The following is a 16292-nucleotide window of genomic DNA, read 5'->3' as shown; positions in this document are numbered from 1 at the left end:
TAGTTGTAATGTATAAGCTTTTTAATTGTTTATACAATTACAGGGTAGGCTATAATATTATACACTAGCACAGTGTACTGTAGCTAGTAAAAACTAAAGTATATTACAGTTTTTTTTTTGTTTTGTTTTTTTTTTACAGTTTTTCACTTCACATATAGCATAGCAAGGAAATGTATACAGTATTGTAGTACAGTACAATACATTTTACTAAACCGTTCAAAAACACTATAGCATTTTTTATGTGCTTTCCTAAATGTCTATGTTAATTGTATTGTTCTATTTAAATGTTTCACAATTTATATCTTACTGCTGAAACACCATCATGACTTAAACTTCCAAAAACGCAAGGTGCCTGATCCACCGATTTAGTGATTATTGGAGTGTGGTTCAGTGTTGGACAATGACTGACAATTAACTTCAGCTGTGGCTCATTGCACTTAATAAGGAAGTTCACGGGCTTCTTTTGTTTTCATTAATAGGCTACAACGTTTCAAAGTGAATCTGGAGTTACTGTATTGGATTTTCTTTTTATAATTTTGTGGACATTGGCTCTCGCGAACGTAATAAGAGGCGAACGGAACATAAAAAATAAAAATAGAAACTATGAGGAGTTTTTAGCAGCCTATTCAACATGAATACGTGCAGCCGTCTCCCAATACTCTTTGTTTTATTACTGGCTTTTCATGGTGCTTTGTGTAGCCGGCATGCCAGCAAACCCGCCCCGTCGAAGCTTATGTTTCCCGAAGAGATGTCAAATGGCGATGTCTTCAAATCGTTTTGGCGAAACTCAAAACGGCGAAGAAGTGTGAAGTCAAGGGAGACTAGACAACTTAAGGCTTCAGAAGAGATGCGAACAAATAAACCACAATATGAATGCGGGGACCGAGTTTTAACAGTTGTTCTAAAGCATGGCGATGGCGCTTATATACGAGTTAATGGACGTAAGTGTGAGCAAGACCTCCTTAACCAGTAGACTACACTACGCTTTTTTTATACATAAAAAAAACCTAAATCAGATTAATGTCATTAATCCCATTTAAACTGTAGCTGTTGTCTTTTTCCTGTACTGATAGCACATGGAAACAAACTTTCCTTGGACCGTTTGGCAGCATTTTGTGGTGTTTCCATCAAGACCACAAACACTGATGTTCGCCTGTTGTTCAACTATGACTCCTGTTATGTGAAACAAGAGGCAAGTTTGTTGGGCTTTTTTTCATTTTAGTCTCTGTGAGTTTCTGTTAGCTTTTCATGTCCACTTATTCAAAAGTACTAGCCATTTATTCAAGACGTGAATGTCCAATGACTGGTTTTATTGTAACCGCAACGTGGCCCACAGTAAGATGACCTTTTTAATTTATTTTATTTTTTTTTGCCCAACATTCTAGTCATCCAAACATGTACTGTCTCTGGACTGGCATGGGACAGATGTTGACCTGTCCTGTCCTGTAAGTTTGACCCCTCCCTCCATGATCTGTAAGAACCAAGCGATGGAATTGACTGTTGTTGATGGGACAGCAGATGAACTGTTAGTTGCATGTAAGCATTAGTAATGGGTGGGGAGAAAGAGTTTGAGGGGCTTAAAACTTGTAGTCTTGCTAATGTTAATGCCACTTGTTTTCCCAGTAAATGGAGAATGGGCACCTCTGCTTTATGTGGCGACTCAATGCTGGCAACGAGAGCTGTCTAAACAAGGAGTTCTTACGTTCTCCGTTCCATACACAAGCTGTGGACTCACTATAGGGGTAAGTTGTTTTTTTTGTGAAACCTCTCTTAATTTATTTCTGACATGTGGTTTAAATGTGATTTTCAGGAAGGTCGTTATGATCTGGATTTGAGATTAAAACAAAAGATGATCAAGTTGTCCTGTCCGTATGAGCAAATACCATCGTTTCCAGTCAAGGACTCTGGGCCTTCTGTGTCAAACCAACCACTGCCACAAAGGGAACCCAACACGTACCACAAGCCACAAAATGGATTTCCAACAAAAGCAGTATCCAGTCAAGTTGGGAAAAAGGAGCAAGCATTTCCTGTTGAGCAACCAGAAAGAAATGCAGCCAAATCACCCCCTCTAAATCGAAGAAATCCTTCGCTGCCTAAACTACCATCTTTGCCTGGCTCCTTTAATCTAGCTGTAAACTTCCCATTTTCACTTCCTATGCCCACAAGGAATGCTCCCAGAGACTATCTGGCAAGTAAACCTGTGGCTCTGAGTCCTGAACCAACTTCTGCTCTGACTCCTAATCCTACTGACTCGAGCTCTGAGTTTAGCTCCAGTGTTCAAAATCAACAGCCTCCTGTCTCTTATGAGAAGCAAGAGGAAATTGCTGCTCAAGTCACTAAGGCCCCTAAACCTGAATATCTGTACCGGCGGTACCATAGTAAGTTTGAAAAACCTGCTCCAACTTCCCCTCAAACAAAACCAGCTGCTGCTCCAGAATATCCTCTTTCAAGAGGGCTTTTCTCTAGTTCAGCATTATATCAGACTGATTGGTCAGCTCAGAACTTTCCTAAACCCGATCCACTTCAAGAAGATCCTGTTTTAGCAAACTTGGCACAGTATATTCCACCCGGTTATTTCCTGTGCTCCTATAACAACCAACAACCTCCGATCGACCCACATAGGTTTCGGCTTCCTGATCCAAATCAACAATTAGAATATCAAAAACCTAGTTATCAGAAGCCTGACACTTCTCCGCTTGCACCTGTTAATCCTCCTGTGCCTCCCATGAAAGGTTACTTGCAGCAACAACTATTAGCTGGTGCTGTAGCTTCTAGCCCTTATGATTCTGGTTCCCCACTTTTTCAGCCAACTCCATATTTCCAGACTTCTCCGTACCAGCAGCAGCTTTACGCAAGTGGTTATGGCAGTCAAGGTAAGCCCATAAATCTGCAACCTCAAACCAGGCCATATCCTACTTTTCAAGATTCAAGACCCCTTCAGCCACAATATTATCAAAAGCCTGGTCAATCTCTCGGGTCAGTCCAACAACCTTGGTCAAACAGTCCCTTTTTTGATAAAGAGTTGACAGAACAGTCGAGACCTTTTATGTCTGCTTCAGACCAGACACCGGAGTATCTCCAGTATCAAACCAGTAGAGACCAGTCTATAGATCCATATCGGAGGTCTGTTTTCAGTGCCTCTGTCACAGACGTCTCAAGTCCTCCACAATACATGCCCAGTCAGCTTTCCACATTTCCATATTCAATGAGACCAGAGAAACCTTCAGCTGATGTTTTTGCAGAAAATACAAGATCTAGTCCCAAAGAATATTTCCAGCCACGGGCCAGATCTTCAGTGCTTTTTCCACGGGCCCCAAAAACAGGTAATCGTCCTATAATATCCTTGCCACCTGTGCACCTTCCTTCACAGTATAAAAGTGAGGCACAGGTTGCACAACTTCCTCAGAGTCAGGGTCCTTCGCTTGGTTAAATGCAGAATCCACATGTCCATCCTGAAAGTACAAGTGAACCAGGAAATCAAGCCTCAGCATGACCTTTGCACACTGTACCAATTCTTCAGACAGGCAAGCCTACTAAAGGAGGTTTGTGCCCCCCACACTTCAGGTCTGCTTCACAGGAATAAGGGCAATCTATAAAGAAAGCATCACACACTGTACTATTTTTACAGGCCTCCAGCTGCTGAAGCTCACAATTAAAATGTGGTTGGGTTGGTGTACTATATACAGGAAAAGATGGTCTAATAGTCTATTGGGAAGTGTTAAGTTCTTGATGCATTGATATGGTGTGAAAGTGGCTTGATTTAAACCATGTGTTCCACTGTTAATGCAATAAAATAAAAACTGAATTTTGTGCTTGCTGACTGTTGGTGCGCTAAACTTACAATACATGCTTCCAAAGAGTAAAAAAAAAAAACATTTTAAGTCTTATACTTGCTGTATGCTGATACTCACGGTGATTTAAATGAACAAATGTGCAATTATTTTTGTAATTTGTTAAACAATAAAAATACCATTTGTGCTGGTAAAATGAGTTGGATGTCAGTTGTTTTTTTGTTTTTTTAATTTAGTACATGTCGTTGATAAGCCTCTTTCAGCAGCATGTGATCCCAATATACATACTGTAAACACAAATACAGTATTTAAGTAGGCTATTTATGTAAACTTTTTTATATATATATATATATAACTGTTAAGGTAAATATCTGGTTCCTGTACAATAAAGCCAGATTTGTTGGTTAACCAGGTAAAATTGACTTAATATGCACCAATCACTGGGTTTTAGGTACCGTGAATGTGGCATGGCTTTTAGCTGCTTTTATTGCCATAACTTCAACTCCAGGTTATGTTTTGAGTTAGAGATTGCAAACTGAAATTGGATAAATCAAATGACAGCAGAGTGACACATGTAATTTCTCTAGCTCCAAATTACAGGTCACTACTGTACTGTACAAAGATTTTTAGCATTATGATTTATATTATTAATCCATTACACAACTTTTAGCTTAAGTTATTATAAATCATTTATTTTACATGAAACATATTCGAGTCTCTATCATACTGTATGTTTTCAACTTAACTTTCACTTGTGATTGCAACTTTTTTGTGTAACAACTTTGTTTCATTGTAAATGCATTTAAATTCATTACGTTTAACCAGCTCTTGATTGGCTGTTCACCTGTGATGTCACACATTCATGTGCACCTGCTCCAACAAACTAAGTTATGAAAAAGAAATTATGACCAACATCATGGTACCAACAATCTGGATTGTGGTAGTTTAGTTTTGTCAACTCTAATCTAATCATGCAACTGTGTATTTGTTCATCTACCAACATTATAGGCTATTAGATCCCTGCATTACATTAGTCTCGGTTTTACCATAGGCCATCATTTTCATTAATATAACATTTCTTTAATGCTTTTGTGTAGTAAAATGTAAAAAAGGCTAGCTAATACACTAGGCCTAATTGTTTCTTTATATTTTTTGTTTCGCATATGTTCTTATTTTTATTAGCTAACAGAGATAAAAAAATAAAAATAGATAGGCCTATATGCGACTATTAATATATTGAGTAATATTAAGAAAGGAAGTATAGAGAAAACATAGCTTGTGGTTTTGCTGTGGAAAATTCAGAAATTTGATATATTTTTGTTTAAAACTGACTTCGTGACTAATGGCTGTAGCTCAGTCATTTTCTTCCGATTCTAACAAATCAAAAGTCATTTTGAAGGTATTTTAATGGAATTTATTTATTTATTTATTTTTTTAAATTTGTTCACTTTACCAGCACAGGTCACGTTTACAACTCTGTCGACACCGGATGCGACAAGTGTCGCGACGCAACAGCTTCCTTAATACTAAGAATACAAAGTTCAAACGTCCATTTGTTGTTTAATCTGCATTTCAGTGTACTTTTGAAAACTTAAACGATCCAAACAAAAAACGAGCGTCACGCCATTGACCCACATACAGGTGGTCTAGATTAATATGTTGATTACACTCGCTGCTTTTTCGTGCGAAATTGGTGCACGTGTGAGGTAAACGGCAAACTGGCTATGTCTTTCGAACTAAAAACATTCATTTCAGTTTTAATGTTATCAGAAATAGCACTTAATATCAACTGTCGGTCTTTTAGCGCTACGCCTGAGCGGGAAGGCGTTATTCATTCCGGAGAAAGTCGTTTCAGTAAAGCGTTGTACAATTATGGCCCAAAGACTGTATTTTCACGACAATACCAAAGCGGTGCGTTGGATCTCCAAGCGTCGAGTTCGAATGTAAAGCGCTTTCGACGCGCGAGTTCAAAACATGCGGATTTTCCCTATAGAAATAAGAATGAAACCCTGCCTCTGCCGTCGAATAAACACGTGAATGAATTTCGATCCAACTATAGTGCATATATACTTCCTGCAACTGAAAACACTACTCTCACAAATTTTCACAAAAGAGCTTTTGAAATTGAAGATGGTTTTCAAAGCGACGACTCAGGTGAGATCCCCTTATTGTACGTGTGGAAGTATGAATAGTGTGTTTTTAAAGTAGTCTGTAGTTTGTTTTTGTATTAATAGCATTTAGGAGAGAAGCAGTCTCTGGGAAAATGTATGTTCCTCAAAGTGGGTCTAGCTCCCAATCCAAATCTTTGTGGCTGGTAGTACCCATGGTACACTGTTCAGAAGCGGTAATGACATTAACAGCTGCTGGAAGAGAATACACACACATCTTCGTGAAAAGAGGTGAGAAAGTCAATGGTGTTTTTCCCCTGATGATCCTACAGACGATTAACTTGTGTGTGTTTGTTTTTGTAGCGGATGCAGCCCCACTGCCTTTATTCCAGGTGCCTGCATATTGTGGTTATTCTGTCAGGGTCACATGGGAAGATCTGGTCCTAATGGCCCCGTATGATGGGTGCTACATCACACAAGAGGTACCAGATATTTTGTCTTGGACCATAGTCCGCATTTAACAGAGCAAGGAGAGCAAGAAAGTATTGTTAGTTTATGCTTGACAAATTCCAGTTTGACTGCATGAACCGCTTCATGTCTTTCCACTTTCCAGAATGGCAGTTATGTGCTTTCACTGCTGTGGTGGGACAGTCCCATAAAGATATCCTGTCCTGTGACGCCCGTGATCTCACTACCGTCTCCTTCTGTCCTGTGCTCTCAATCTGGCATGGTCATCGCAATAGAAGGTGCCCAAGAAGCTGCAGATAAACACAAGGTTAAAGGTAAGTTATATTAAGTTAGTCATTTTAACCTTCTTTTAAAAACATGAATGGTAACATTGTTCTCACGTTGATGCAAATTTAAGCTTGACAAAGTTTATTAACAGTTCTCTTCAGAGATTCGAAATTAGTCCTAAATGCAGTGTATTTGTTATTCACAGTGAATGGGAAAATACTGCCTCTTCTTTCTGAGACATGTGCGTATCGCCTACATTCTCCGTCTGACATTGTGCTACTTCATACTGTTTTCAGCTCAAGATGTGTGACTGTTAAGGTAAGAAACTAGAAGGTAACTAGTCTCCTACACTTGGGCTTAAATGACCGCTTTTTCCCCAACTATACCTGTTCATCATTTATTGATTAGGCTTATAGTACAAAATTCAGTTTTTAACTACTTTTTTTGCGTTATTTTAACTTCTGAGGTACTGAAATAATAGTTAATCATTAATGATGGCCTTAGTGTCCTTAATATCACAAAAGGTCAATTTCGAAACTGTATGCTTTGAGAAGTTTCACTTGTTTCTGCAGGATGAAGAAAACACTCTTGTCATCATCTTGGATGGAAAGCAGTTCACCCTCTCTTGTCCATTTCCTCCCTACCTGTCTCAGTCTCTTCCTTACCTTAATTTTTATCCATTTCATCAACTACTACAGCCCAATCAAGAGCTAGTGCCTTTTATCCCACATCTTCCTGTTTTACCCCAATACCCCATCATGCCCCCTCCACAATATTCACCGTACCCTGTATCCTGTCCCCCTTATCCCGAGAGATTCTGTTCTCAGTCCCCATACCATCATCCCTCCCCCGCCATGACCACTGCTCCCAAACCAACCATCCAGCCATTGCCATGGACATCATTTCCTCAACCCACATACAATCCTCGGACCCTTCCGGTTACGCAGTCGACCCTGCTCCCTCAGCTACCTGTCTTTTCTCCAACTCCTCCTGCTCAGACCCTCAAGATGTCTCCATCTCTTAATTGCATGAGCAATAAATTAATTGTAACTTTGCCCTTAGCAAGAGCGGACTCCATTAAAGTCAAAGGTGAGCTATAGCAGTAGTTCCCAACCATGTTTCTGGTTGTAATAATATTTCAGTGTTGATGTTTTTTAAGTGCAAGTGACTTGTTTCAAAAAAAAAAATTCCCACAATAGTAGAAGTTTCTTTGTACATATACATTTTTTGTTTTGAAGATGCGAGCACAAATACTTGGATCTCCATTGCGTCTGTCCCTGTAGACTGTAATTACACACTTCACTCCAGAGGTGGCAGTGTAGTGCTCTCTTCACCACTGCCTTCCTGCCACACACAAAAAATGGTGAGCTGTATTCCAACATGTTATTGAATATGATGGTTATTAAATAAAATAGAATAAACCTCAATTAAAAGGTTAGTTCCCCCAAAATTAAAATTGTCATTAATTACTCACCCTCATGTCGTTCCAAACCCGTAAGACTTTCGCTCATCTTTGGAAAACAAATGAAGATTTCTGATTGAATCTGAGAGCTCTCTGACTCTTCAACAGCAATGTTCCCAGCTCCAGAAACGTAGCGATAACATCAGTAAAATAGTCCATGCGACTTCAAGGGTTCAACTGTAATTCCATGAAATTATGAGTATACTTTTTGTGCTCAAAGAAAGCAATAATTTATTAATTCATGATCTAACCGAGTTGCAGTTGCAAAAATATCTCTATTTGCGTTCTGAAGATTCAGAACGACATGAGGGTGAGTAGATGTGGTGAACCTACCCTTCATGGTTAGCTTTTAAATCTAAAAGTAAAATATAAATTAAATATAAAAGTAATTGTAATCAAGCAAATTTAGTAAATGTCTCGGTGTATATTAATAATGTATATAAATTCTGTAAATATATTAAAAGCAGCTGAAACTTCAGTTTAATACAATTTTACAGTAAACTGGCTTTATTATGTATGTATAACTGATGCATAATAAGTTTTAATAAGTATCTGGTATTAGTAATGAGACTTTCACAACCTGTTTCTTGTTGGGTTAGGAATGGTTTTTGATTACTTTCTCCATTTGGTCCAGTGTTTTAACGGGTATCATGACTCTCACTCACTCTTTCTGCTTTTCTTTACCTCTTCAGTCCTCCACAGTGATCTATCTAACCGTCAGGTTCTGGGATCTCTCTCAACTGCGATACCGAACCCTACAGCTTCAGTGTCACCACACCGGAGATATAGGCACACAACCTACAGTACCTCCTACTACAATCGAACCTTTGCACCAAAGTATTCCTCACCTTACACCCACACCCACACTCGCACGCCCACCCCCTGAATTTCAGCTGCTGTGTTCTAGCCAGCATATGAGCATAAAACTGCCACCTGGACCAACATCTGGCATCTTTGTACAAGGTGTGTTTAAGGTTCAGGCTTATACTGTATATAAAAATCTAAAAAAAAATATAACTTGACTTTAACTGATTTTTCTTTTATAGCCCCCAATGGGACAAACACAGAAGCGGTTCCTATTTTGGAGGCCCCAAGTCATTGTGGGTACTCTGTAAAAAGGGGCAAAGATGGTACCATCAATATCCTACTGCCTTACTCTTCCTGTCACATGACTCAGAAGGTCTGTGATGGCATCCGTTATGCAAGTTGTATGGCTACTTTGATTTTCATTAATATTTGTTTCTGTTAACCAGGACGGGCTGTTCAGAATTATATTAAAATATCAGATGCCAAAGAGGCGCACAGTTGAGTCAATGCTGGAGTGTCAGGCGTTTATTAGTCAAGGTGCTGTATGAATTTTTCTAATGAGTGAATTCAAACATTGAAAAACGCACACAAAAAAACCAAAACGTTTTTGTTGTGCAGAGTGCAACGTTGCAGCTGATCAGCAGCTGGTCTGTGGATCTGGGCCGTTATCATCATCAGAGTGCCATGATAGAGGCTGCTGTTATTCTACAGACTCCCAGTCATGTTATTACCCCATGGACGGTGAGCTAGACAAATTATTACATTCAAAATTATATCAAAAATAGTATTTAACAATGAATCTCAAAGCAATTAATTATATGCTTGCAATTTATAAATGACATTTGGCAACCTTTTGTGTAATGCGATATAAAGGTATTCGTAATGTAGTTTAAGTACAATTCAAAAGTATTACAGTAAACAAGAAAATGTTTTGTACAAGGTCATCCGGGCTAGTTTTTCCTTGTAGTTGGTACATATATGAAGCACCAGATCCCAAAAATCTTGCTCATATGGCCATTCCCAAAGCATAATTGCAGTTATTCATAAAATGTTATAATGCATTATTATATTTGCAAATTGTTACATGTGAAATTGGTTTTGTCTTATGTCTTGAAAAGCACCTGATCTTTTTTTCGCATTAAACCTTAAAATATTTTACATAGTTTTTGTTTGTATAAAAGTTTTATTTAATTTACTGTTAATTTTCTTGTTTGATTCTGATCAGGAAAACTGCATTTTGTGTCTCCCAATCAGAATGCACGATGGATAGGCATTTTGTTTTCTTGGTGCACTCATCCGCCGCTGATCCACCTCTATCCCCCGCCAGCCTCGTCACAGCTGGTGACAACTCCTGCACACCCCAGAAAGTGACTGCTGACATTGCCCTCTTCAAGATCCCTCTGGATGAATGTGGGGTGCACAGATTTGTAAGTAGATTCATTGCAATAGATGCATATCTGAGAGCAAGCTTAACTCAACTGTCTCTAGGAGGTGGGTAAGATGGTCATATATATGGTGGAGATCCTGAATAAAGTGCAGCCCCTCAGTCTGAATTATGGCACCATCACTAGAGAGTCACCTGTAAGGTACTCGTGAAAATTATTTATGCACACTTGTGTACAAAGATCCACGCACCATGCTGACATTTCGTGTTCCCTGCTGTCCCAGGCTACTGGTTGAGTGTCGCTATTCACCCGGATCTGTGGTAAGTGTGGGTTATCTGGTGAAAAGCCCCTCTCTTGGACCGTCTATCAAAGCTCAGGGGGTGTTTGGAGTTCAGCTCAGAATCGCAAAAGGTTTAAAACACTTTCTTCAAGTCTTGTTTTCAAATATGTAAACCATTTTTTCCAAGTGAAATGTTAACATGTTCAGGAAAATCGAAGCATTTGATGACTTTTGCGACTCAAAAGGTGATTTAGAAGATTTTGTATATTTAACTACTAAGCGTCTTTTCACTCAGATGAACACTACAACGATTATTACCCACAATACCACCAGCCCCTGCATATGCTGCTGGGGAGACCCCTTTACCTGGAAGTGCGTCTGTTAAATCCTCCAGATCCCACTGCTATGCTGCTGGTGCATTACTGTGTTGCGTACCCACGCTCTGCCAAATCTGCCTGGATCCTTATTTATGATGGGTATGAGATGGTTTTGTGTGTGTGGTTTTTTTATGTATTCTTGCTAATTAAGTGTTTTTGTTCTAATCTTCCCCCAAACATTTGAATGGTTTAATGCTTTCCTCAAAAATACTAAGCAGCACAAATGTTTTCAATATTGAATATAAAAAATTTAAGCTTTTTTTTTTTTTTTTAATTTAGGTGCCCAAATTTCCTTGACCAGACCCCAACCCACAAGCCTCCTCCTACTCCGGCCGAGGCCCTGATCAATCATGTTAGACGATTCACAATCACTACATTCCAGTTCCTGTCTGAAGATGCCAATGTGCAGACAGACGAGGAGGTAAAAAGCAGTGTGTAGAAATATAGACGTCATCTAATCCGATTTAATTTTGACATGTAACAATGTTTTTTTTTTGGTAAATTCAACAGATTTATTTTATGTGTTCGACTGAGGTTTGTCTGCCCTCAGATGGTCCATGTGTTGAGGGCTGCTTTGTGGGTGAGTGTCAGCCGTTGCACTTCATTCCCACAGTATGCAATTACAGCCACAGTTTATGGTTTATAAATCTGACTCATATCTACTACAGTCTTACTTAGAGCACCTGTTTTACAATCATTTGTACATTTTTACTGGTTGCATTTCATTCACCTTCACTTTTTCCAGATCCCATTAACACGAAGCCCTGAGAGAAGGCTGATGAGCTGGATGAAGCCCAGCTAATAAATCCATTGTTCTTTTTGTTTTGACAGATGCACGCTCTTTATAGCAATTCCAAAACAATAAAGCTTTGAAAGCCATTTTCTTATGAAGTTTTAAAATGACATGCAAATCGATGGACCTTTAGAAGAAAAAAACCGAAAGCTTTGTGAGATATGATTGTTGATTTCTGTACAAGTTTAACTTGTGAACCGCTATAAACAACCGTGTTCTGCAGTGACTCAAATAAACCTGCGGCCATCAGCTGCACTGCTGCTTGACTCATTTCTGTATCACCGTATCCGTCTTGAGTCAGCATTGCGTTTAATTGTGCTCTCGACTTCTTTGCATACATTTGTTACTGATGTACAGCTATGACGAAACTCGCAGCGCTGCGTCAATGAATGACATGGTTTAAAAACATACAGAGGAAAATATGCACTTGATAATTTATAATACTTTTTGTGTTTAAAGCTAACTTCTGTACATTCACGAAGGTCTTGGTTTGGATCCTGCCCGAGGAAAGTGTGTTCAGCTGAAGGGTCTGTAGTGTTTCCTGCTGTGTGTGATCAGGTTGGAGCTCTGACTGAAGGCTTTTCCACACACTTTACAAACGTGTGGCTTCTCTCCTGTACAGATCGCAAAATAAACCTCTTCAAATATGGGGCAATGAAAGCGCACGCACTCAATATGGTAAATGAAATGCAGTATAGTTGGAATAATAATGACGGCGGTAGGGACAGACGCGTTACTGTTATTTCGTAAGGTTAGTAATGATTCAAAGTTCACACATCTGTGAGCCTCACCGGTGTGGATGAAGGTGTGTTTCTTCATGTCGGATTTCTGGTGGAATCTCTTGCCGCAGTATTGGCAGGGATACGGCCGTGTGTCCGAGTGGATCAGGAGGTGAGTGGACAGAGTGGAAGAGCGTTTGAATACCTTCCCACATTCCTTGCATTCAAATGTTCGTTCCTGAAATTCAAAATGAACAAGTGCGATGACAATTTAAAAATAACTACATAGTTTATCAAAAATCAGCAAAATACAGTGTATGTATGTGTTTGTGTGTATGTGTATATATATATATATATATATATATATATATATATATATATATATATATGCGTGATTCTATAATTGCGTCTGTTACCGTCAAACTCTATTACCAAAGTGGAGCAGCAATGCTGACAGTACTGTAACAGAATTAACAGTTTTATTTTTTCCAAAGAACACGACACTAATGAAAACACGATTAATAAGACCTTTAAATAATGCAATGTGAAATCAGTTAGAAATGATCTTTTCATTTTGATATTGTGGTAACAGCTGACGTTCTACAGAATAACTCTTTGCGTAAAACGTTTTTAGATTAAAATATTTTCAATATATACTTTTCAATGCGTATCAGTGAGAGAAAATAACACCATTTCCTGTAACTAACACAAGTCTGAGGGAGAATTCCAACAGTTTATAGGCAAAATAATTGTTGCGGTAACAGAGTTGACGCAAGGTTTATAGACACATTTTTCTAAGAAAAAAAAATATTTTAAATTCTTATTATTTTGAAAAAATACAATGACTAATTCAGACAAGAAATCACAAAATTCAGCTATTTAAGACACTTTTTAAATTATTTAATTGTTATGGACTGTAACAGCTTGTAATTTATAACAATTATTAAAGATAAATGATAAATATAATCTGAAAAAAAGGCTGAAAAAATTACTATTTTTGCAGGAACACCAAATGTACTCACAATATATATATGTGTGTGTTTGTGTGTGTGTATGTGTGTGTGTGTGTGTGTTTGTGTTTGTATGTCTATAGAGAGAGAGTGAGAGAGAGAGACTATAATATTTCCATTCGAAAATATTGTTTTTATAAAATTATTTGTATTTTAACTTTATGAAAATAATTGCTTACAAAAAAAGGTACAAACTCCTACTAAACTGCATACTAAATATGAGTTGGAATTGGCAAAGATAAAGGCATGATCTAGGTCAACATACAAACAAACAACAACAACCACAAAAAAAAGAGATAAAAACATGAAAATGTACACAGTGTGACCACAGCCACTAAGGCTGCAGTTACATTATTCAGCATCAGAGGGAGACAAAAATCCACACAAAAAATAAAAATAAAATAAAAAGTGAATGGTCCTACCTTTACCCTGCATGGCATCATGGAGTCATTGCTGTCACAGAACACCAGAGACCGTCCATGATGACTACCATGCAGTCTGTACATGTGAGACTCCAGACGAGTGAGAGAGGAGAAAACCTAACGGGAACAAAACTAAACGTTTTGTCTTCTATTTCTTGGTGAGCAAGATTTAAAGACTGGAAGAGATGGTCAAGTGAGTGGATTTGTATTTTAACAAACAAATCTTCCAAAAAATGCCCTAAAGACAATGTTTCGTTTCACAACATCACACTGTCTTTTGAGTTTTTTTGGACACCAAAAGGCATACCTTTCCACATAAGCTGCAGTTCTTTTGGCCCAAATCCCTCAGAGGACTCGTCAAAGAATACTCCATTGAACTGTCTCTGCTGCTGAGCCCTTGTAGGTCTGCTATGTCTCTAGAGTTGACTGGTAACCAGTGCACTGGAGACGGAGGAGGGCCATACCGGAAACCTGCTGGATCTGCAGAAACCCAGTGAAGAACGAGCGTTAAACGTATGAGAAGTTCTGAAAATTGTGAAGTTTTTTTGTGCAAAAACTAAAAAGGATCCACCTGTATTCGAAAATGATTCATATTTTTTTGTATTAAGTACCTGTTTTCCAGTCTTTATCGAGATTGTTGTGTGTGCTGTTTTGCTGCATGATTGGAGAATATGGTTGTACGTCTTGGCTTGATTTCTCTGGCAGCGTAGTCACTGTTATGGGGACAGACCAGCCCACCAGGCCTAGATAGGGCACGTCAGTGATGGGAAGAGAGGGACGGAAGCCTCCCTTCCTGCTCTTTTTCACCAGAAATGAACGAGGCATAATGAACAGAGAGCTAGAAACAAAGAAGATCGTCCAGCAGGACTAAAAATGGAGAGACGAAAAGAAATTACAACCATATTCACAGGGATGTGATGCATATTAAATCTCAGCATAATATATGTATTGATTTAAATTAGGGTTTAATGTTGTGCACTAATAACTAATTTCGATCTATGCTTATGATAAAAAAATAATAAATAGATGATGCAGATGAGCTATATTTAAATATGAATATGGAAATTTCTACAGCACCTTCTATGGTCTACTCGTTTTATGATGTTACGTAATATTTTGATCTATGTTTGTTTCGGCTCATTTCGATTGTGGCAATTTTCTAAATAAATTACTTTGATATTGTTTTTTTTATAAAATGAAAATAACCCTTTAATGACTGTAACTCTTCTACCAAAAAAATAAATAAGAAATAAGGTTTTTGTAAAATATGTATTACTTTTAAATAAGAGTGCATCAAATGCTTATGTACTATTTAAGTGAAACATAAACGGTCATGATTCTTACAGTAAATCTTTAAGGTCTTGATCGTGTCCATTTGATCACAAGACCAATGAAATATTAATATATAAAATTCATAAAATTTTAACTCACGAACAGAAAAACTATTCTATTTTTGTTATACCACAGAAATAAAATCTTACAGTGACATTTTAGTGTTGAATATACTACATACTATATTTTATATAACAGTATTAATATAACATTAAATGTCCGATTTTGTGATTCTTTGATTGACTTTGTCATCTTACTGATAGTGAGCAAGTGAAAAAGAGGATCTTAAAGACGAAGGACGCCGTTTCAAAGATATACTTATCCATCATATCATATGTTAGCTATTTAATTTAAAGTTTAGACGGGCTATTGCTATGAGGACAGGTGGTTTTAGCGCTATTAAGTAAACAATTTCTGTCAGTTTGTTGCCAAACAACGTTTTCTTCAAAATGAACTGCGAGAACTTACCAGTAAATGTGTCCAGAACCAGCCGAGGTGTTCCTATAATAACATTAACATTAAACGCAATACTTCTTCTCACTTTTATTATCCGGCTGTATCTACTGCACGCAGATTAGGCCGTGCTACGGTGTCGTGTCTCTCTCCGTCACCAACAGTAATAAATCACTGAGGACAGGTGCGCGCTCCTTAAAGCGCAGCAAAACTGAAACCTCGGTAACGCGCGCTCTCAAAACCGGCCGACCACAGACGCGTCAGTTTCCGCCGCGCGCTCTGCCTCTTCTCGCGCTGTTACAAACCAGACTTACACTAACCCTAACTGCTGCTGCTGCTGCAGCGCGAAGGAAAACTAAAAGCTAAATAAATCAGGGTGCCCTCGTCGAAAACACGGCCTTTCTTACTGCTGGACACGCATTTTTGTTTTGTTTACCGTGGAAGCGGCTCATTAAAAACACTGTGGCGATTTTATGTTCTCGTTGCAGAAATGGCTGCAGCAGCCATTCGTTGCCAATGTAAACCATAAGTAGGCCTAGGGCTGTGCTATGGTTTTGGAGGTGTGATTATGACGCATCTTTGTACATTTTCTGTTGTCCCAGGAGGTATTAAACAGTT

The 16292-nt window shown here is 38.3% G+C and overlaps 3 protein-coding genes across 4 annotated transcripts in view; 2 read left to right on the top strand and 1 right to left on the bottom strand.

Annotated features, from left to right (window-relative positions):
- Positions 1-486: 486 nt before the first annotated feature.
- Positions 487-3990, top strand: si:ch73-90k17.1 (extensin). Its single transcript, XM_043236762.1, has 5 exons — positions 487-941; positions 1074-1192; positions 1386-1536; positions 1624-1742; positions 1811-3990. Exons 1-5 carry the CDS (start codon positions 632-634, stop codon positions 3428-3430), a joined length of 2319 nt encoding a protein of 772 aa, XP_043092697.1. The 5' UTR covers positions 487-631; the 3' UTR covers positions 3431-3990.
- Positions 3991-5258: 1268 nt separating this feature from the next.
- Positions 5259-11824, top strand: LOC122347503. Of its 2 annotated transcripts, XM_043242867.1 has the most exons (18): positions 5259-5945; positions 6026-6190; positions 6263-6381; positions 6513-6681; positions 6840-6952; positions 7207-7723; positions 7873-7997; positions 8789-9059; positions 9143-9276; positions 9350-9440; positions 9522-9644; positions 10158-10330; positions 10392-10489; positions 10572-10699; positions 10864-11044; positions 11225-11366; positions 11456-11525; positions 11691-11824. In XM_043242867.1, exons 1-18 carry the CDS (start codon positions 5516-5518, stop codon positions 11711-11713), a joined length of 3072 nt encoding a protein of 1023 aa, XP_043098802.1. In that variant the 5' UTR covers positions 5259-5515; the 3' UTR covers positions 11714-11824. The 2 variants fall into 2 exon arrangements, with proteins under 2 accessions (XP_043098802.1, XP_043098793.1); XM_043242858.1 differs by having other exon boundaries at positions 11456-11824.
- A 160-nt stretch (positions 11825-11984) lies between these two features.
- evi5l (ecotropic viral integration site 5 like) overlaps positions 11985-16292 on the bottom strand; it is a 37956-nt gene continuing 33648 nt past the window's right edge. The window contains exons 21-24 of the mRNA XM_043242893.1: positions 14197-14369; positions 13890-14006; positions 12530-12695; positions 11985-12352 (exon numbers count right to left, since the gene is read on the bottom strand). Of these exons, the coding sequence (XP_043098828.1) occupies positions 12255-12352; positions 12530-12695; positions 13890-14006; positions 14197-14369 (554 nt within the window). The 3' untranslated portion in view covers positions 11985-12254. The remainder of the gene's footprint in view (positions 12353-12529; positions 12696-13889; positions 14007-14196; positions 14370-16292) is intronic.

Source organism: Puntigrus tetrazona, chromosome 1 (assembly GCF_018831695.1).
Source record: "Puntigrus tetrazona isolate hp1 chromosome 1, ASM1883169v1, whole genome shotgun sequence".
Lineage (NCBI taxonomy): Eukaryota > Metazoa > Chordata > Actinopteri > Cypriniformes > Cyprinidae > Puntigrus > Puntigrus tetrazona.
The sequence above is the reverse complement of the archived record's forward strand: the minus strand, read 5'-3'. Positions and strand labels throughout refer to the sequence as shown.